At 34.1% G+C, this 22,283-nt stretch overlaps 2 protein-coding genes across 16 annotated transcripts in view; one reads left to right on the top strand and one right to left on the bottom strand.

Moving 5' to 3' along the window:
- LOC117426905 (pre-mRNA-processing factor 40 homolog A) overlaps nt 1-20,443 on the top strand; it is a 27,635-nt gene extending 7,192 nt beyond the window's left edge. For 3 of the 7 annotated variants that reach the window (XM_059033803.1, XM_034045107.3, XM_059033805.1), the window contains 21 exons: nt 511-585; nt 2,356-2,466; nt 2,789-2,909; nt 3,044-3,068; nt 3,664-3,867; nt 6,407-6,524; nt 7,146-7,210; nt 7,307-7,471; nt 8,988-9,096; nt 9,193-9,343; nt 9,825-9,958; nt 10,393-10,507; nt 11,105-11,217; nt 11,734-11,850; nt 12,301-12,438; nt 12,704-12,799; nt 12,906-12,992; nt 13,099-13,192; nt 14,160-14,221; nt 15,199-15,378; nt 19,596-20,443. In XM_059033803.1, the coding sequence (XP_058889786.1) occupies nt 511-585; nt 2,356-2,466; nt 2,789-2,909; nt 3,044-3,068; nt 3,664-3,867; nt 6,407-6,524; nt 7,146-7,210; nt 7,307-7,471; nt 8,988-9,096; nt 9,193-9,343; nt 9,825-9,958; nt 10,393-10,507; nt 11,105-11,217; nt 11,734-11,850; nt 12,301-12,438; nt 12,704-12,799; nt 12,906-12,992; nt 13,099-13,192; nt 14,160-14,221; nt 15,199-15,378; nt 19,596-19,694 (2,379 nt within the window). In that variant the 3' untranslated portion in view covers nt 19,695-20,443. Of the gene's footprint in view, nt 1-510; nt 586-2,355; nt 2,467-2,788; nt 2,910-3,043; nt 3,069-3,663; nt 3,868-6,406; nt 6,525-7,145; nt 7,211-7,306; nt 7,472-8,987; nt 9,097-9,192; nt 9,344-9,824; nt 9,959-10,392; nt 10,508-11,104; nt 11,218-11,733; nt 11,851-12,300; nt 12,439-12,703; nt 12,800-12,905; nt 12,993-13,098; nt 13,193-14,159; nt 14,222-15,198; nt 15,379-18,048; nt 19,194-19,595 lie in introns of those variants that run through there. The other 4 variants (XM_059033806.1, XM_059033804.1, XM_059033807.1 and 1 more) reach the window with 4 other exon arrangements.
- LOC117426904 (formin-like protein 2) overlaps nt 19,968-22,283 on the bottom strand; it is a 72,507-nt gene continuing 70,191 nt past the window's right edge. For 8 of the 9 annotated variants that reach the window (XM_059033799.1, XM_034925510.2, XM_059033802.1 and 5 more), the window contains one exon: nt 19,968-21,915. In XM_059033799.1, the coding sequence (XP_058889782.1) occupies nt 21,877-21,915 (39 nt within the window). In that variant the 3' untranslated portion in view covers nt 19,968-21,876. The remainder of the gene's footprint in view (nt 21,916-22,283) is intronic. The other variant, XR_009330581.1, reaches the window with a different exon arrangement.

Here is a 22,283-nt window from a genome sequence, read left to right on the forward strand (position 1 = left end):
TTATTATTATTATTATTATTATTATTATTATTATTAATAATATTTATTGTTATTGTTAAAGCTCAGAAAGAACAATTGAAAGTGTACATAGTTCTTTTTTGACCTTTAACAATTAAAAGGGAGTGACTTTCTGGTGTAAACAAGTTGCGTTTGAGATCCAAAGGAACAAGAACATTAAAAGAAAAGACATACTGTACAACATTTATTTCAGCCCTTGTGCACAGACCCTATTTTACCACCCTGACTTTCCAAAATAATTTACCTAATTTTGCTTGGCAGGTGCCGTTTTGTTCGCTCAAGTATTGATATCTCTGGGTTTGTGAAACCAGCAGTTAAAGTTCACTTCTTATTTGGTATACATTCTAATTTCAGGTGTAATCTGAATCTTAACTTCATTCAATTTGGGTTCCTGAGCAAAAAATCCAACATGGCAGTGGATCCCAGATTCCTGCCACTTTTCAGCTTTTTTTTTTTTTTTTTTTCTTCTACTCACTTTCATCTCTGAATTAGGCCACAAATCTTGCAGTTTCTACAGTTCAACAAGGTGCCACGGCCAGCAGCTCTCCACAAGACGACCAACCAAAGGTTAAACAATATTCTAAATTGTTGTTAAATAAAATGTATACATCTTAAGGGACTGTTAATTGATTGGCTTTGACAGTATTGTGGTATGTCAAATGGAAGACATCATCTTGAATAAGCACACAACACAAGAATTGAAACATTTGGTCAAACTTGAAACAGATACACCTTGAACGATTGCATTAACACAGTTTAAAGGAGTGCTAACCAGTCCATGAAAGAGTGTTTTTACACACATTGAGAAAAAAAAGATGATTTATTTGTCGATTTTATAAATAGAAAAAGAGAACCAGTGATATATCTAGTGCTCATCTGGTTTAAAAACCTTGGTTGACACTCCTTTTATAAGAGCATTAAAAAGAAAAGGAAATTCAGATTTTTATAAACAAATGCATACCGTTTTTAATACTGAACATTAAATTCTGAACACTTCATGTATAATATATATATTTTAGAGGTCGGCACGGGTAGAAAATCCGGAACTGGGGTACTGTCGTGAAAAATACCCGGATCCTGGTTTTTTTTTTCAGTAATGATTTAAAAATAAAAGTGCATGATACATATTTAAATACTATGTAGTACAAATACATTTAGTCCCTTCAGATCTGGAGACTTGTGTAACCTTTTTCAGTACAGGGAACATCGAAATAATAAACATATCAGTTTAAATACAGTTATGTTAAATGCACTTCTTGCTGTGGGATTCTTTGCGACCATCTACTGACCATGTTCTGCTGTTATTATTGTTGTTAATGTAATGTTGTACTTGTATTGTTTCAGGGTTCCAATAATGGAAGTTTTATTTATGTTCTGAATTCGTAACACAGCGTAGTTTACACAGAACAAAAGTATATGGAATGCAAGGAGTATATCTTACTGCTCTTTCTCTTTCTTCCTGTTTATCCCTTTTTGTCACATCCATTTTTTTTTTAATTTTATTTACCGGTCCCTCTTTGGCAAACACAATAGTCCGAAACGAAACTTAAAGGTGCAGTCCTCCAAATCCGAACTGATAAATAAATGTAAATATTTCAGTCTTACATTAATATGGCATCCAAGCAAAAGCATTGCGAGTAATGTTTTTCTCATACTGATTTAATTTTGTGCTTTGCACGTACACATTTTGGAGTGCATATGCTTTTTCTTAGTAAATCTACTCCATTAAAATAAAATTTTTCCGGTTTTCAGTCTGTTTTCTGGGGTACACCGCTCACAATACTTTAGTTATTTGTTTATTTATTTGTAAATGAAGGCTACTTATGTTATCTTTTTAGTAAGAAATATTATATGCACAATAACTGTAGATAAAACATTCTGTATTGGAAGCCACACGGTGGTTATTATTAATAGATAATTAAGAATTATCATTGACATAAAGGTTGTTTATGTTTTCTTTTCGATTTAGTTCCTGAGAATAGTCGCCGCAGTTATTATTATTGCTGTGTACTTGCCACTAATGCAAAGCTTGTTTTAATGTTGTCTTTATTACGCCGGCCAGAGACCTGCACTTACAACTGCTTTGTCATGTTTGCTACATTTTCTTTAAATTCTCAAATTAATAATTAATACCAGGGTAGTAAAAAGAGACCTAGGTCGGGCAATTTAAAACCCAACAGGTACCCGGGTTTTTGGGTAACCGTGCCGACCTCTAATTTTTTATTATATATATATATATATATATATATATATATATATATATAATTTTTTTACTGTCAATTTAGTATGGCTTCTGACTGCCGCTCAGCAATATGTCTCTGTTTTTGTAACCTACAGAAATCTTTGTGGACTGAGCACAAGTCTCCTGATGGAAGGACATACTTCTACAATACAGAAACTAAACAGTCCTCTTGGGAAAAACCAGATGAACTTAAATCACCTGCTGAGGTAACTTGTGTTAAAAGCTAACCCTTCTACTGTAAAGTGTAGAATTGTAAATACAGTGGGAACTGGGGGTTGAATATTCATTTGAAGGATATTTGAATGCCTGTTTTATATGTTGCTGCGTTTATTGATCAAATGAGAATTAAACCTGTCAAAATAGTCTTGCATTTTGAAGTCATGTTTGAGCAATTATGGAATATACTGAAATTGTTTTTTTTTTATTTTCAATTCATAGACATTGTTAAATCTGTTTAATATATTTATAAACAGTGTGCAAGTACATGACATTGTAAATACCAATGGATTTGTTTTTTTTGTCTTAAAGCAAATGTTGTCAAAGTGTCCTTGGAAGGAATTCAAGTCAGACACAGGAAAGCCTTATTATTATAACTCTCAAACAAAGGAGTCTCGCTGGACAAAACCTAAAGAGCTGGAGGATCTCGAAGGTAATGTTGCAGAATTTAAAGTTCCATTAAAAGTTTAATGAAGGTGTTTTTTTTTCCAGTCTTTAAATTGAATCGGTTCTAGTTTTAGTTTTATGGTCCTGTACTATGTAGTAATGGAGTCATTTGTTTTGCAGATATGATCAAGGCTGAAGAAAATGGGTATGTTTCACTGTTACATAGCTTTCTTCTTGTTCTGATACTGTGTCTATTTCTATAAAAGACAGTCAAGTTCACAGTATTTCATTTATCTTAAGATAATCTTAAGTAAATTATCTGAAACACACAGACTTGCTTTAAAAAGATACATTTTCAGCCCATAATGCAGAAGAAAAGGATTGGTTGATTAATTATGGAACAGAATGTCAGTATGTCAATTGCATGAAACTCAATACAAAAGTAAACCGGAGATGAATGATACAGACTTGTCAGCCGCCCAATGTTAGCTTTTTATACATCATGGTTATACAATAATGTATGCTTCCAGACTTTTTTTTTTTTGTCACTTCATTTAGTAGTATTTGCATTATTCTGCATAGATAAGTGATTGAAGTACTTGCAGCTAAAACATAACCTTTACTTTTTTTTATGACTTTTCCATTTTAGTATTTTATCTGTTTTTATTCAGGATACAACAGCAGTGGTAGTTGGTATAATATCCTGGGGGCACAGCTCATTAGCTTAAAAAACTGTTCTAAAGAAGACTTTTACATAAACAGATTATATTTGCCGGCAACTAATTACATTTTTTAAATAGGGCTCCAGATGTTTCAGCAGCCTCCGTGCCTGCTTCAGTAGCTGTTCCAGACATGACTCATGCATCTGCTGCAGAGACTGAGGCCACAGTCCCAGTTGTCGGTGAAGAACAACCAGTCCAAACTCCTGTCCAGGCACAAGAGGAACCCACAGAAGCCACTTTGAATTCAGTCGAGGAGGCTCCTAATCAAGAGGTTCCAGTAAAGTATGTAGATGATGGCACTTTATTTGTTTTGTGCCTAATACTATTTCTTAACAGACCTACAGTAAATAAACAACTCGCTGGTGGGGGCTGGGTTGGTCGAGTTGGTCGATAACTGAAAAAACACCCCCGAAGACCTATTTCAAAGATTCAGTTTACATTTTTTTTTTTTTTAAACCTATAAACGTGAGTTTTGGCAACATATTTTAAATTGTCAGTCATGTACCACTGGCTTCCTACATAAAGGAAAGGGCTTTCAGAAGGTGGGCAGTGTGTGAAGACATTGCTACTGACCAATCATCTATTTTTTGCACTACATAAATCACATCATTTGCGTCAATGCGTCATTTGCTTAGCAACGGGCTTAACAACCACAAACCTAAACAAACCAGCAACATGGAGTTGCCAGTGACTTTATGGAATTATGGTTTTATTCAGTGATGAACCGAGAGTTATTGTAAATATATAAATGCTGTACAGTTATGCTTATACTAATGCATATTTAAGTTTCTCTTGTGTACAACCTTATTATGATTATTGTTATTATTATAGCTACATAAATATCAAACCTTAGTCAGAGTACCATGATGAATGTTTAATCTTAGGAAAACATTTAAATAACTTATTGTATGCTGAAATTAATTACTACACTATAGTCATACGCTGGGGTGGGCAGAAGACAAAAAAAAACATGAACTGTATAGGATTGGACGATAGTGACATTTTCAACTATCGATTATCACGATAATCATGATTTGTCGGCCGAATGAATAAAACATAAAAAAATATTGTAATTTATCATACTTGAACAGCATAAAAACCGCTAGTCTAAGTCGCTGAGTTTAGAAGAAAAAAAAAAAAACTAGACGGTATATGTGCCAAGTTTCTAAATTTCTCGAGGGTGCCCAGAACAAGCGCGAATATAAAAATACACCTATTGTAATTTGTATATTAATAAATTGTGTAGTTTTTCTATAAAATATATATATATATATATATATATATATATAATATATATTATTTAAACAATTGTTAATTTGAGTGTTTAGAGTGCCATCAAGTATATTAATATGACGAAACAAAATTGCAAACGTTACTGGCTTGCCTGTAAGCTGCCCAGGGCTGCGTTGTCCTCCGACGCTGTAGCTCTGGGTGGCTGCATGGTGAGTCTGCAGTATGTAAAAAAGCGGTCGGCTGACGGCACACGCTTCGGAGGACAGTGTGTGCTCGTCTTCGCTGCTCCCGAGTCAGCGCAGGGGTGGTAGCGGTGGGCTAAGCCTAAAAAATAATTGGACATTGCTAAATTGGGGAGAAAACAATAAAAATAATTGGCAACCACTAAATTAAAAAAAAAAAAAAAAAAGAAAACCAGTCATGCTTTGCCAATGTATTATCAAAATGAAACCATGATGTAAAGTTAAAAGCCTGAGCATATTATTTAAAATCAATACTTAACTTCCCAATGTACGCAGTGCTCACACAGATCATGTTTTACACCTCACGCAGACAGTTCAGTGCCGCTTCCTGCTTCATTGGGTCACGGACGATAATTATCGATGGTTCATTTTTCAACGCGATAAATGTATAGCTGCAAAAAAATTATCGTGATTATGTAGTTCCAATCCTAGAACTGTAATGTGATAGATACACGGGTGGTAATGGGCATCAAATGATTCTCGGATTCAAAATGCATTCAGAGTTCTGCATTGCCAGAGTCCTATGTGGACACCCTCACTTTAACACAGTAAGTTAACGTTTGTGTATATGTTTGTGAAACGTACATTCAGTGTTTAGTCATCACTCGGATATACGTCAGTCGCATTTTACCATCCTTGTATTAAGAATAAAATCAATCCCCATTATTTATTTATTTATTTGTATGTATGACAAATTTAATGCACTTACCCATCACACGCGATTTCTGACTCATCACCAGTTTTCTGATACAACGTCCATCTCTTCAATGTTACAATTTATTTGATTATCCGTCACAGCCCACGTTTTTATTTTTTCCTTGCATACGCAAATCAGTCTGCCTTATTGTGCAGTTACACAGCACTTCCTGTAATGTAAAACAGATAATCATTAAACAGTTTTAGATACAGTGATGTATTTTTTTTATTTTTTTTTAAATCTGATCTTAACATTAGGGCCTTATCAAGCACTATATTGTGTGCAATTTTCAATACTGACTTTGGATACTGTTAATTCTGGAAACTCTTCTTTTATCTTTTGCTAAATTGCATTGCCTTTTATGTTTTACACAGTTCTGTGCATGGGTAACATTTTGATTTAATTTTGCTGCTGGGTCGTTAATGAGGAATTTATATACTGCTACAATACGTACCGGATTTAAAAGTGTGTACTGTATTACAGCCACAAATAATAAAAACTAATAAGCCCCCTTGAACTGAACACCAAATAAAAACTGAAAAATTCAAGCCCTATATATTTAAACAGAATAGTCTTTCCATTGTGATCCAAATACATCTTTAACATACATTTTGATATATATTTAGATGAGTCCTTGTTTTCTGCTTAGTTTTTTTGCCAGTGATGCTGTTAAAAAGGAAGAGAGGCCAGAACTAGTCAAGAAAGTATACAAGTGGAACACTAAAGAAGAAGCCAAGCAAGCATTCAAAGAACTGTTAAAAGAAAAGGTATGCGTAAAAAATATCAGTACTATTTTGATAGTAAATACATCCATCTTTGTATGGTTGTATGCAACAGTATATTTAGAGACATTGCATGATAAAAGAGCTTATCAAGTTTCTTTTGTTACTACATTGCAGAATCAGGTTTTGCCTCCAAGTACATGTTATACACTAACGTGTAGCCATTAAGCTGTCTCCTTGCTACAGTGCACCTAGTGGATATTAGAAGTGTGGCATTTCATCTTTATGTATTTCTTAAATAGCTTGTTAGAATGTAAAATAAAATGTATTAAGTGCTAGACTGAAGCAGATTAGAACAGAGGAATGAGACTTTCCAGTGAGATGCACCTTAAAGTTAGATAATACATTCACCCTTAACTTGGAGACCAGTTACTCTATTGGAAATGGCAGTTATGCAAGTAGTTTCTTATCTATAGCAATTATTTGATGATAAAAAGTAGCAAGAAAACTGTGGTGAAAAATAGTTAGACCCAACTGTATGGACAGCAGAATTAGGTAGAAATTGTTAAAACAAAACAAAACAAAAAAACATAATACATTTTATTTTTTTTATTTCAACATAATTACTTATTTACCTTGAATATACTATTTATTTTTCTTTTGTAGGGTGTTTCATCCAATGCCTCTTGGGAACAAGCTATGAAAATGATTATCAATGACCCTAGATATAGGTAGGTATACTTCTGATTTATTTGTGCGTGTATTTAACACAAACCTCCGTAATTTGGATTGATGCTTATTTGACTTTTTTATGCTTTCCAATAAAGTGCATTGCCTAAGCTGAGTGAGAAGAAACAAGCCTTCAATGCTTACAAGGTACAGACTGAAAAAGAAGAAAAGGAAGAAGCTAGAATTAAATACAAGGAGGCCAAAGAAACGTATCAGAGATATCTGGAAAATCATGAGAAAATGACATCAACTACAAGATACAAGTAAGTATGCGGTCATGACAAAAGATGACCTTATTTAAAGGCCACCCTATATGATGAAGCATATACACAAATGATCCCATGTGTTTATTATTTATTATCATTATTGTGTGTTGTAATAAAATAATAGAAAACAAAAAATGATTACATAAATGTCTGCACCAGATAAAATGAATGCTGCAAGCTTAAGGTTATAGGATCTAGAAACATTTGGCATGCAGTCTTTGTTGTGAGTTTGGGTACTCTGTCTTGTGTTATTCCTGTGAACATTTTCATTGAAGCCTTGAAACCTTATCAGAACTCTGTTCAGATTTCTTACGGGATGATACCTGCCAAGTTTCGTGTTGATTGGTTACACCGCGCGCGAACAGGAGCAGTTTAAAGTTTTGGGAGGAAAAAACGACAATAATAATAAATAAATAAATCTTTACAAGGAAGCCTAATTAAACATTTATATTAAGAAAATCTGTTTATCTCCAGTTAATTTGTACAAGGACTCAAATTGTTGGTTTTTTACACCTCCATCCCATCATAATATTTTCTGATGTGTGCAGTGTTTCTGTAATGTTTTCTCCTGTCTTAAATATTCTAACTGCAACAATTTCTATTCAGATCTCTCCCATGGTTTGCCAGCACCACAGTGCATGTCATGTTCTATTCATTGTGTAACTAGTCAAATTTAATTATTTTGCTATAATATGATGCAACTGTCACTGGTGCAAATCTGCTTTGTCTTTTGATTATATATTGTAGTGATTCCATGGGCTATACCCAAAACTTAAAGGTTAAAACATATTTTAGAGCCATCTGTTGGACAGCCTGATCTACAAAAGAGAAATATATTTTCTTGTAGACGAATGCCACCTTGTGGAATGCTTGTGCAACTGAACAGTCCAGTCCTAACTTCTGTGCTGTTCGGTGTTTCATGTCACAGAACCCCCTCTGCAGTGTTTACAAGAAGCAGATTACTTTCCTGTGCTGTATTTGCTGTAGTCCCTAGTACAATATTTTTTTGCAACACAAATTCCTGACTTCTGATATTTTGTTATTCACCCATATAGGTTAAACAAGGGGATTTTTGTTCACTCTTGAACGTTCGCAAGGAGAAATACATTTTTCTTCTAAACATCCCAGTTTATCCAGTTAATGCCCCCTCCTGCAACAATGGTGCTCTGATTAAAATTACTGAAATTGAAATGGCGTATTGTGGGAACAGAAAACCACCAATGTTGTGTGAGGGAGTGTGATCAGGATACAATGCAATTCTTAAACTTTATAATTTTCATTTTTTTAAATTTAATATAAATATAACGCTGCGATATGGACACACCCGTGGTTATGAAATGCGTTTCTTGTAAACGTTTGTTCTGTAAAACTTTAGTATTGGATTGGTGAATGCAACAAGTTTTTCTTCTGCTTTGTACAAAAACTATTCGGAAATCCTTTATTTATTTAGGAACGATGGCTAATTTAACTGCTGTTGGTAAAATATTTTGTTTTGTTTTTCCTTTCCTATCAGGAAAGCTGAACAGATGTTTGGAGAGATGGAGGTATGGACAGCAGTTCCTGAGCGTGATAGATTAGAAATCTATGAAGATGTCTTGTTTTACCTTGCAAAAAAAGAAAAGGTGAGTTTAAAACTTACATTGTGTGCTTCGAATGAATGATAACAAGGAAGTTTAAAAATGAATCAAAGCAAACAAATAATTGTTTTTTGGTTTTAGGAACAAGCCAAACAGTTGAGAAAAAGAAATTGGGAAGCCTTGAAGAACATTTTGGACAATATGGCTAATGTAACGTACAGAACAACCTGGTCAGAGGCACAGCAGTATCTTCTGGACAACCCTACATTTGCAGAGGATGAAGAATTGCAGAGTAGGTTGAAATAAGTTAACCACAACTAATGTTTTTGGTTGAGCTATGGATCTGGATCGCTTGGTTCCAGGTCCTTTAACCCTAATCAGTGGACAACTCTGTTATCAGCATCCCACAATAAATAATTATAATAAAAATACAATACAAAATTAATAACTTGTTTTTTTTTTCCTTTTAGAAAAAAATACAAAACCTTCAATACTAAAGTCACAGATATTGTAGTAATACATTGACAAACAATGAAGTCGATCGACTGGTTTTACAGACCCCGATTTAGTAACTAGACTACTTTACCTAAAATTGCATGTTAGTTCAATATCTGCGATAAGTGGAATGTGAAACCAGCCATATATGTTTATGTGCTAAAATCTGATCTAAGTCTGTCTACATGTATTACCAAGTTTCTTTTTAGTGCTACTGTACTAAAAAAGCTAAGATTGTACAGCAAATTAAAGCAATGCTTGTGCTTTTGTTCATTTAGATATGGATAAAGAGGATGCATTAATTTGCTTTGAAGAACATATAAGAGCCCTGGAAAAGGAAGAGGAGGAAGAAAAACAAAAATCTTTACTAAGGGAAAGAAGGAGGCATCGTAAAAACAGAGAGTCGTTTCAAGTAAGTCAATTAGTATGTAAACCTAATGACAATAGAAAATTGATTAAGCAAGAAAGAGCTTTTCACATATAATTGTGAAGCTTGACCTTAGCCAACTGTTGAAATATAAAATGAATTTATACGCAATGCTATTTGCAGGGCTAATAAATACTTAATATTGAATGAGATTAACTCAATAGGTTTCATCTGTGTAAAAGTACAGTAACTCATAGTTGTTAATATGACTTGTAAATGTATTAAATCGTATTTCAGAAAACATTTTGGTTTTGAATAAGAACATCTTGTTTCCTCTTCACATTTAGTCAATCGTGTTCAGTTGAAGATTGGATTGTAAACTATAGATGGAGACAGACACAGTTTGCGCTAGTTATGGTCTTCTGGGTGCCATGAAAATAATTGCTGTTTCTCTTGTGTGTGTTTTTTTTTCTTTAAAGAAATTCCTGGATGAGCTACATGATCACGGACAACTACATTCAATGTCTGCATGGATGGAAATGTATCCTACAGTTAGCTCCAACATAAGATTTGCCAACATGCTGGGTCAACCTTGTAAGGGAACTGTTTTGCACAGGACTTGCAGATAGTTGGCTAATGTATTAGTTTATAAAAAAAAAAAACTTAATAAATAAATGTTTGGGTTTAGTCGATCTGTAGAAGTAGGGTAATCAAAATACAATATAAAACAGTTTATCTAGAGTCTCTTCACATGAGACAGTGACACTGCTAATTTAAACAAGCATGTCGGTTATCTATATATATATTATTACTACATATATTAAGATTAATGTCTGGTTTCACAGACTCCTATAAACACTAATCATGGACTACTAAAGAAACATTGTTTAGTTCAAGGTCGGGGTCTGTGAAACCAGCAGTAAGTGTTTTATAAGAAGGTCAAATAAACATGTTTTACATTGTTAAACATATAACTTGATTGTGACAAGTTGGCATAGTAAAGATGATCTATTGAAATTGCCAAACCCCATATAACCTGTCATCAAAAGTTAATTCAAGAGGCATCAATTGTATTGAATGACAGTGTTCATTGTACATTTTTACTAAACAGTTAAAAATGTGCTTTAATGCTACTGCCTGTAAACCTGTGTTACATGTACAGATACTTCATTAACATTTTTTTTATCTTAGTTTTTGGTGTGTATTCTGTAGGTTCGACACCTCTGGATCTTTTTAAGTTTTACGTTGAAGATTTGAAGGCCCGATATCATGATGAAAAAAGAATCATCAAAGACATCCTTAAGGTAAAACAAAATGCTTGTAAACATCATGTCATGTGAGGTTATTTCTTGAGGTTAATATCCAGCTTTTTTTCCTTATGCACTGATTAAGAATTATTATTATCATAATAACTTCAGTTATGCAGGCTATTTAGCCAATCAGTGCTTTTCCTATGCATTCTAGATGATTGATCCCAGAAAATCTCTCCATGCAATTTACAATTGTTTTTCACTGGTCTCGCTACCCAAGACAGCTTTTGTGGATATTATAGTTAGCTTCTATAACAACATTTTTAAATACTTAACAACTAAAAATGTGTGCGACCTCACCATATATTAATAATTACTGTTTATAACATGTTATGGTGGATCATCAATAGTTTTGTTGCATCTCGAATTATTATATTTTACCCAACTAAATGTGCTACGTGTCATGTTTTGAGTCCACTTGAAGCTCAAATTTACCATAACTGCAAAACCTAGCTGATTAATTTTATATCAAATGATTTTCATTTGTTTCTATGTTCTCTGCATAAACAGGACAAAGGATTTACAGTTGAAGTCAGTACTACTTTTGAAGACTTTGGGACTGTTATCAGCTCTGATAAAAGAGCCACAACTTTGGATGCTGGAAACATCAAACTTGCCTTCAACAGTGTAAGCTGATAATCAATTACCTAATACATAAAAGTTGGTATGTAGTAATTTTATTCAAAGAAATGTGTTAAATGTTTGTTTCTATGACCTATATCTATTTCAACAACATATACTTTATCATAATGATTTACATGCATTAGGTGTTCAGTTAAATGGTTCATATTTTCGCAACAGTTTTCTTACCACTTGATTAGTCATTTAGGTTTCCATTATAATGGAACAATCCATTGACACCATGTGCATTTTCAATTTTGTCAAGCAAAACCTTGTTTCTAAAAGTCTGCACTTGTTATATAAACTTGGTCTATTGATGTACCCTTCATATATACATAATTGTTTCTGTTGGATGATACGTTTTTATTTAGTTGGATATTAAGCCTTGTGCCTTAAGTGTTTTGTTTACTTGACTTGGATGGATATTTATAGAAACCAAATATTTATCTTGCATAGTTGTTGGAGAAAGCAGAAGCTCGAGAACGGGAAAGAGAAAAAGAAGAAGCCCGAAAGATGAAGAGGAAGGAAGCTGCCTTTAAAAGCATGCTAAAGCAGGCTGCTCCCCCACTCGAACATGATTCGGCATGGGATAGTGTAAGTTTAAAAAAAAAAAAAGAGAAAATTCCCAAAGTGAAATGCTAGAATGTTTCTGCTTTTAATGTATCAAATTAGCTGACATGAGTGATCTTTACCAATAGCCAGCAGAATCAATCATTGCATAGGCTTCAATTATGAGTCTTGCATGAAGACACAATTACAAAAATAGATACTAGATGTTTACAAAAAGCATTAACATTGTGTTTTTTGATTAGTGAGTTGAAACGCACCCGCTGTTGACTTGGTTTTAATTTGTATCCAGGTTCGAGATAGATTCCTGAAAGAATCTGCCTTTGAAGACATTACGTTAGAATCTGAAAGAAAAAGGATATTCAAGGACTTTGTACATGTTCTAGAGGTAAAGAAAAAAAGGGATTTGTCTACTTAAACTTTTGACCGGTGGTGTTTACTTAAAGAATACATAGTTTTCATGTTATATGTATGTATGTATTTATTTTGGACAGCATGAGTGTCAACATCATCATTCAAAGAACAAGAAGCACTCCAAAAAGTCAAAAAAGCACCACAGAAAGCGATCCCGCTCCCGTTCGGTAAGGTCTAATTGTGGATAATTTTACTATCGTACTGTTTAAGATACATGAACTTTACTTTAGTTGAGTAACTAACTTTTTGATGTATGTGTGTGTATATATACAGGGCTCTGATTCAGAGGACGACGACTACCATTCCAAGAAAAAGAAAAGATCGCCATCTAGATCTGCATCTGAGCGTTCTTCTAGTGCAGAAACAGGTTAGCTTTCAGTAAATTTAACCCTTTGCGGTCCTATGTCGGACCAGGTCCGACATTACAATTTTCCCTTTCCGGTCCGATATCAGACCCTGTCCGACATCATCAAAAAGACGTAAAACACAGGTCTCTAGTGGTTTTTTCTCTGGGAAAAGCCGAGAAAACCATTCAATGGCCAAGTGAGACCGATAGGAGCCGAGAGAAGGGCGGATCTGAGCAATACACATAGCCCCGGCACCACAGAGATAACACAGACATAAACAAACAAGATACGTGGACATTTGCAGAGCTTTTTGAGATGTTATAGTAATCAAATAATGACTTGGATCGCATTATTGAGGAGTTTGGTGGTAAAACGAATGATCAGGAGATGATTTATCGGTATGCACGACCATGAAGAGGTATGTGAATACAGCGGACAAGGGGTGGGGCAGGGCTGGAGATGCAGTACTGAGTATCCTGTTGATATGCAGTGCCTTTTAAACCTGTTTTACTGTGGGGGAAAAAAAATACTTTTAAACAGCGCGTCTAAAATAAACTGCGTGTGTGAAAATAAATTGAACCTGACGCGCTGAATAAATTGACCGCAAAGGGTTAAACCAACTATTACATGACGTTAAGCTCCTTAAAGTTTAGCTTTTCATGTTACCCAAACAATTTACATTTATTCATTTTCACATGTGTGAAGTGAGTTTTTCTTGCCACATGCTATGTTACCTTCCTAATATATATATATATATATATATATATATATATATATATATATATATATAAATATAGAAATGGGAAATGTAAGAGCAAACATTACTGAGTAGGATAAATGGAATTTTAGGCCAAAGACAATAAACAAAAAGATAAATATCAGAACAAGACATTTCTGAGAATTCTGTTAATGAGGAACAAGAACCTATTTTTACACCTCTAATGTTTACATGAGTATGAGTGTAACCCTTTTCTTGTCTGCCTACAGAGCACAGTTATAAGAAATCTAAAAAGCACAAGAAAAAGGGCAAAAAGAGGAGACACAAGTCTGTAAGTATTTTTGTTTTCTTTGTTTTTATATTCAACCCTGAGCACCTTTTTAGAAAATATTCTTATATGCACCTTTGTAGAAAAAAAGCCAATATGTATATACCGGATTCTGCCGAGTCAACACCCAGGTTGTCAAGGCAAAAGTCATTAAACTTTAAAGCTGCAGTGTCCAGTGCAAACCCACACCATGAAAAACCAATAAACATTTAAAACATTTAAAAAATATTAAAACATGTGACATTTTCGATCCACTAAAATAAAGAGCTTTACATAAGCTCTTCCGGTAAGAAATTGCAGTGTCCAGTGCAACACAAAATAAGAAATTAACACCCAAAGTAGCACTATAGTATTATAATGTTCAATACAAAAAAATGGTGCCTGAGACAAGCTCTTGCATTGTCATAAAAAAAAAAAAGATTAAAAAATACGGATTGTAGCATAACAGAAAAGCGTAATCAATCAGACTGTGGTCTGTATCATCTGATCCGAAACAGCCGAATTCCACGTCTTCATTATCTGAACCGAAGATAACCCTAACCCTGACCCTGAATCATTCAATGCACAACTACTTTTAGACAGTTTTCTTCTATTCATGTGAGCCATGCTGTTTCCCCTCAGGCATTATTTGAGCATGGTTATTGAAAACCGGAAATTAATGGTGAATTTTACTTTCAGCTAAAAGTTAGGTGGGCCGATCATTCAAACCGAGGCTTTGACTCGGCAGAATCTGTTATTTGTTGTCTTTCTTTAAATTGGTCACTACTGAGTTCAAAAGGTAATCCACAGCGAGAACGAGCTCAAATTAACCCGGAATGTCTCAAATTGCTATCTAATGGAAGTCTGGTTTCCCCTTTTCTTTCTGGATGTGTGTGGTGTGTTTTTTTTTGTTTGTTTTTTCTTTTTTTTTTTTTCTTACACTAAATGCATCTTAAAATGAAATGTGTCTGATTGCCCAGTTTAAATTCCTTTCTCTAAAGGCATCCCCAGAATCCGATGCCGACAAGGACAGAAAAGGGAGGGATCGTGAGAGAGACCGTGAGCGGGAGCGGGAGAGGGAGAGGGAGAAGGAGAAGGAGAAGGAGAGTGAGAAATCCAGAGGCAAATCCCGGGCTGAATCTAAGCAAAAATCTCCAAAAAGAAAAAGGGAGAAGGAAGAAGTAAGTGATTTGTACTTTTTTTTTTTTTTTTTTTTTTTTAAAGAAAAAAAGTTTGGCTCTTGGTTATATTTGGTGACTAATTTAACATTAGAACCGCCGGGATTATGCTACTACCTAGAACCGCCGGCAGGATTTATTTTGACAGGTACATTTTAAACAGCTTTGATATAAAAATGAAAGACAAACATTCAGATACAACTCGGAAGATGTATTCATGAACATCATCATATCTAACATTTGCTTAGTAGAAACTCTATTTTAAATGAAAAAATAAACATAAATTAGCACATATATAAAGCATGACTTCAAAAGCAACTGGACACCGGTGATTGCTTTCACCGAGTACGAAGTTTTGCGCAGATGATGGAAACTCTCTTCTCGCTTTTACTGTTCCAACCAGGCTGTTTTCTTCAACTATTTTGCTAATTACAGTGAAACAATGAACAAAATTGTCATTGGTAACAGTCATCCTTTTTCTTAAGTACGGTCACATCAACCTAATTACCACATTGTCACCCAGTTTCTGACCAGCTGGGTGAGTTTCATCTTTGCACAGGTAGGGAGGGGTAGGCTCAGCTGCCAGCCAAAAACTTGATCCCAAGTTTGACAGGTTTGTTTGACATGTATTGTGTCCAGTGACACCGTGCGTTTGTCGGAAACAGCTGCTTGTCCATGTAATGTTTTTGTTTAGCTTGAAGCAGGCAATGCTGTTTTCAATGAAGTAGTTTCAGATTTCTGATGCCAAGGAATTGATAGGATTACAATAGATATTTGGATAACACATATCTAGACTTCAAGAGCAATATTCTACTCCAATATACATACTGCTGTAAACTCAGTGGAGGTAGAGAGAACAAACTGGCTTGTATACATATAAAACATAGCGTATTGTAGGTTATTTTAACAATAAAAGCATGCATTGTAATGGCAGTTCTAAGTAGAAGTGCTTATAACTTTATTTTTGCGATTCTGACTTTCAAACGTCGTCCGGGTATTTAATACATGTATTCAGGAAAAGTCAAGAACAGATAACCACGGATCTTTAACACACGCAGAGTAATTCATTTTAAAAGTGAAGATCGACAAAATGACAACCTTGGTGGTTCTAGTGCTAAGGCATTAGCCAAAAGGTTTGTCTTTTTTTTTTTTTTACCATAGAAAATCTTTGGATGTTTAAAACACAAAAATGTGTGTGTATGTTGATCACTTAAGCATTCTTAACTCTTCTTTATTTTATTTACACTGGATAGAGAAGAATATTCTCCAAGTAGCTGATCTAGCATAATAGTCCACTATATACACCATATACTTTTAGAAGGACAGAGAAGGAAATCCGTATTTGCCAACGTATTTTTCATTTTCACATGATAACTTAACCCTTTGCAGTCCATTGTCGGACCTGGTCCGACATTGCAATTATTCCTATCAGGGGGGGGGGCAAAAGGCGTATCTCATGAATAGTCATACATGGCCCTGGTATCGGATAACGGGGCGGTCATAAGTAAACAAGCTGGCTGACTGTGAATCAGCGCACAGAGAACACAGACATTTGCAGAGCTTTTTTGAGATGTTATAGTAATAAAATAATGACTTGGATTGCATTATTGAGGAGTTTGGTGATAAAATGAGTGATCAGGGTATGATCGATCGGTATGTACGACTATTATTATTATTTATTTCTTAGCATATGTGAAAGCGATAGCGAACGAAAGGGTTGGGTGGGGCTGGAGATGCCTAGTGAGTGCTTTGTTGATATGCAGGGCCATTTAAACCCGTTTGTGAAAAAAAATACTTTTAAACAGCGCGTCTAAAATTAACTGCGCGTGTGAAAATAAATTGGACCTGATGCGCCTGACGCACATTTAATAAATGGACTGCAAAGGGTTAACGGTCCACTTATGCCTGTTACAGCAACTATAACTTCCAGGTCAGACGACAGGTCGTTCAGTGGAACACCGTGAAGATGGAAGCAAAAGGGCATTACACAATTATTGTGCACATAAATAAAAGTTCTGGCAATATCATTCTTCTTTATCACTTTGCATAGAGACTGGAAATGTGCTTCAGAAGATTGCAGGGTGTATATTTAAAATAAAACCCCCAAAAATTATGTTTTTGAAATATGTTAGATTTTACACTTTTTTTTTTTTTTTTTGTAGTAAGAATTTCTAGAATATGTAGTGACGTAAGAAATTGGCCATGATGTCATGTAATAAATAACAGAACTCATCTGTTTTTATTTTTTACCAAAATGTACTCTGGAGATTTAATCGTAGAGACATTAGTACATCATGTTTTTTGGCATTAAAAGAAAGTTTACAGTTGTTTGTTATTGTAGTTCTAGCCCTTTGGTTTTAGGAACAGTCACAGTCAGTGATTCAGAAGATTACACGTGCATCACCTTTTTAAAAAAAGAAAAAAAAAAAAAAAGGGAAATGCTTGTCCTCTTTAATTGAGGTTGGCTTTAAATTCATTGCCCATTGTTTCACATTGAAAAAAGTTAGATGGTTATTTTTAGAGCATGCTAATGCGTATTATTGGTGTGTTTTTTTAAAGTAGATGTATACAAAACAATAAACCAGGCAATGCAAAATAACTCTGAAGTGATTTTATAATGTTTACTTTTTCATCTTGAATCCTTCACTTACTGTGCAAGTATTTCCTCTCCAGGGTGGATGGGACACATCAGGCAGTGAGTTGAGTGAAGGAGAACTAGAAAAACGAAGGAGAACTCTTCTGGAACAACTGGATGCACCATAATCTTATTTTTATTTTTTTGGTTCAGACAAACTTGATGTAGCATTTTGAATTCCTTGTATTTTTATTTGGATTTTAAGATTGTGCCATCAAACTAGATAGTTTCTCCAAAAAAACTGAATTTGATAAAGAATACATTGCAAAGTTTGCATACACCTAATACAAATAAGTTGTAACATTTCTTTACACGGGGGGATTTGTGTTTTTAAAATGTCTGGGGCTTTCTTTGTCTTGTTAAGTTTATTAATAGTAAACTTTGAACTATGTAAGCAGGCAACATTATTTCCTGTTAAAACAGCTTTTGAATTGAAACTTTTGTACATTTTTAATCCAACATTAAATCTGATTTCCCAAGGAATTTATCAAATATTATTGCTTCAATTCAAGTTTTAGCATTGATAAATGCAGACAATTGGAGCAATTACCCTTGTGTATACCAGGATAATGTTTGTCTAGTGTTTCCTGCAATTGCACTCTGGTTAATTTCAGAACCACTTAAAAGTACAATACTGACCCCCCTTTGCCTCTTGTGTTGAATTTTTGTTACACGTTTATAAAAATGTATTACCTTACCAGTAGTTGTCAAAATCCTTATACTGTACTTCAGAGTAGGATATTTAATTGATCTGTGAGTTTAATGCAACGAGTAAGCTGCAATTGAACTTTCATTTTGTTTTTCCTAATTCTGTGATGTTCAAACTGGCTTCAAAATATTTCACATTGGTGTTGCTCAAAATTGTGGAGGAAAATTATAAACAGTAGTTTAGAGACATTGGGGCAGCTTCACACTATGGTATTGTAATGTGCATAGCCATCAAAACTAAATAAGTTATGTAAATACAATGACACTGATTTACAGCATATGGAATACATGTACAACAAACTTAACATGTGGTGGGAGCATAAGGAAAGCTAGATTGTGTCTGGAAGATTATAAAGTTGATGATGTAACTAAACTGAAATGGAAGCACAGTTAATAAGCCCATGGACATTTCTTAATGTTTTCAGCTTGTGCTTCTATTTTTAAATATGTTGAATAAAATATTAATCACTTATAATACTAAGATACTACTTGTGTGCATTAAGATAAGAAATCTGAAAGTGAAACAGCTAATGTTAAATCTATACAGGAGTCTGGAATGATATGAAGGGGAAAATCTGCAAATGTACATTTTAATAGTATATGTGCAGAGTTAAAGTCATTGAATGAAACCCTTGATTTCTTTACGAATGTCAGCCATATAATTACCCCAGTTTACGATACGGGATGCACACTGTCAATTGCATAAAATAATGTACTTGCCAAATTTGATCGCAATTTTGTAAGCATCTGCCTGTATATACGTACATCTGTATGTATTTCACACTATAAGGTTTTATAAACTACAGGCCTGCTTAGCCAGTTGTGATTAAACTTGCTGGGAACATTATGTATTTATCCAGTTTTGTTTTTTATGCAGATCAGTTTGGATGGGTACTGCAAAGAAGGCAGTGCCTCGATACAGAACCAGAAGGCACGTGAAACACCTCCATTGGTATATCCAGTTGAGGCCATGTGATATGAACTTGACCGACTTCTTTGGACAAGATAAACCAAACTTGTTTTGTGAAGATATTCCAAATACATTTCCAAATTATTAGCATTTGTGTATTAGTATTATTTCTGAATGTACTGGCATTCATTTAAAAGATGCATTTTAGGTTTATAAATGTCATTTAAAAAATATATATATATTTTTGGTTTGTGCTTTGAGAAAATGTAGTTTACAAGATCATAATTCAAGGTTTGTTGTCAGGGTGTTATTTAGGAATGATAGGCCATTGCATTGTAGTTGTGTAAATAGTTTAGTTTATTTGTTGAAAGCCATTGAGAAACCAGAGATTTAACTTGAAACTTGCTTTATTAAAAACTAGTTCAATATTGCAAATAAGCAGGTATCACCTAAAATACATTTCATAAGAACATGCCAATATTATCTGATTTAAGAAATGAAAGTGTTGCAGCTGTCTTTTTTTTTTTACTTAACCATAATTTTTGTTAAGTAAAGCAAATAATGCACATGCTATAAATATCTATAATTTAGGGTCAGTTTACAAGTAAAATAGCTTACTTTTGAATGTCAATGGTTTAATGCCCGTTTGTCAGGCAAGAGAGACAACATCTTGGCATGTTCCGTTTAGCACACAAATTACATCATTGTGTAAATGATAAAAAGCAGATGAGTAGTTTAATTAATGTCCAGTCTAATAAGCCAAAACCTTGTTCACTGTTTTGTTAAATACAAAATAAAACTATAAATTAAAATAACATTCAGATTATATAGCACAGGGTGTTGAAAACCTTTTTAAACAATATGTACAATATCAACCATATGCTAATATGTGGATTAAAAGAGAAGTGAAAAAAAAATACAAACTGCACCAATTTCATAGCAAAATATCTGTACATTTAGAAAAGTTGTTTTTTTCTTAATATAACTACACATTATCAAAAACAAATGCCATCAACACCAAGTGGTTTACATGAGCAAAACAATGAAAAATAATTAAGTGGTTAAATACTATACATTAAACTTTTACAATAAAGATAGTGAAGTAGACACAATCAAGGAGATTTAGTTGTAAGCAAAGCACACATTTTCAGAGAATAACATTTTTTAATCCAGTTTTTATTAGATAAAACTACTAAAGTAGCCTGTAGTGCCTTGCCTGTGGTTACTACAACGTGTTTGAAGTATAAATGAGCATGTCGATACATTTTTAATCCCAAACAGTTTCCTGGATTCATATTTTACATAAGTTATATATATATATTTTTAATAATGTTTATGTTGCTGGATTGGCACTTAAGTTCTACTTTAGTAGAAAATATCTAGCACTGTACAGTGACAGTTGTGTAGTATTGGTCCTTGGCAGTAATGACAACACTGATTAATGAGATGTTAAAACCTTAGTACGGTGTCCTATATACAATTCACATTAACCTGGTCTTGCCCAGTATCGTAACGCTCCTTCAGCTCTTAGTATTCACAGCACTTTCACCTTGAAACTATATTGACTGTACTCATGAACAGAACCGCACAATCTGTTTCCAACGTTACACTTGTTTGCTACTGTGCAACAGTTTTTTATTGTTAGTTAAAACAATAGACTGGGACACCCTTTCTTAAAAAAAAAAAAAAAAACACATTAGCCCTTCAACAAAAAAAAGCTAATTAAAAAGTGCAGGTAACACTTTATTCCTAGTCGCAATAGCACCGGATTATTTTAAAAACTACTACAGTATAGCATTCCATAGTAGATCACTTTCACAAAGTGTCCCCTCTGCAAATAACCAGGAAACCACTGTACCTTACATTCTGAACGTTCCTTTCATAAGAAAGACTACTGACCCCCTGTACAGACAAAGTGTGTCCAGGTTAAAAATGAGATAGATAATAGATACTTGGAATAAAAAATAAAGCCAGGTCAAGTCATATTGCTTTTAGTAAATAAAAGATAATTGAAATTTAGGCACTTGGCTTCTCTGCTCAAAGAGCTTCTCAGTTTCTGAGGGAGAGCCCATTTTACCCCCGTCTTTAAGCCCGTCGAGTCCAAACTGCTACTCACTCTTCACACAGACGTAATGACATTCATTCACACCCCCTCTTGACACATGCATTTCCCTTGCTCACAGAGTGATTTCCACATTGTTCACTGAGCGCAAGTTCTGATCATCAAAACGCCGTCGGACACTTCTCCTCACCGCATCGGCTCGCCTGTAGGGCTGGTTTCTAAGATCTGCGCTCAGGGAAGGAAAACAAGGGCCAACAATTACTTTAGTCATCAGTTTCAGAGGACTTCTTTTTTTTTTGTGAAAGTCAGTCAGGCAAAGCAGCTTGAGTTAGATGGTTACAGCAAGGATCTGAATGGATTTAAAAATCGACAGAAAAATACAAAATTATTTGGAATGGTTTTTAATACTATATCTGAAATAGAAAGTAACCTTGATTTGTCAAATTGTCAAGTGAAATACAGTGAGGAATATGTGATTGATTTCTTTTTTTTTTTTTTGAATGCATGATTATCAATCAATAATAGATCCCTGTGCAGTAAGGCAGAGAATGGGAGGAACACATGTTTTATTTTAGAGAATAATCTAAATGTTT

Source organism: Acipenser ruthenus, chromosome 11 (genome assembly GCF_902713425.1).
Source record: "Acipenser ruthenus chromosome 11, fAciRut3.2 maternal haplotype, whole genome shotgun sequence".
NCBI lineage: Eukaryota > Metazoa > Chordata > Actinopteri > Acipenseriformes > Acipenseridae > Acipenser > Acipenser ruthenus.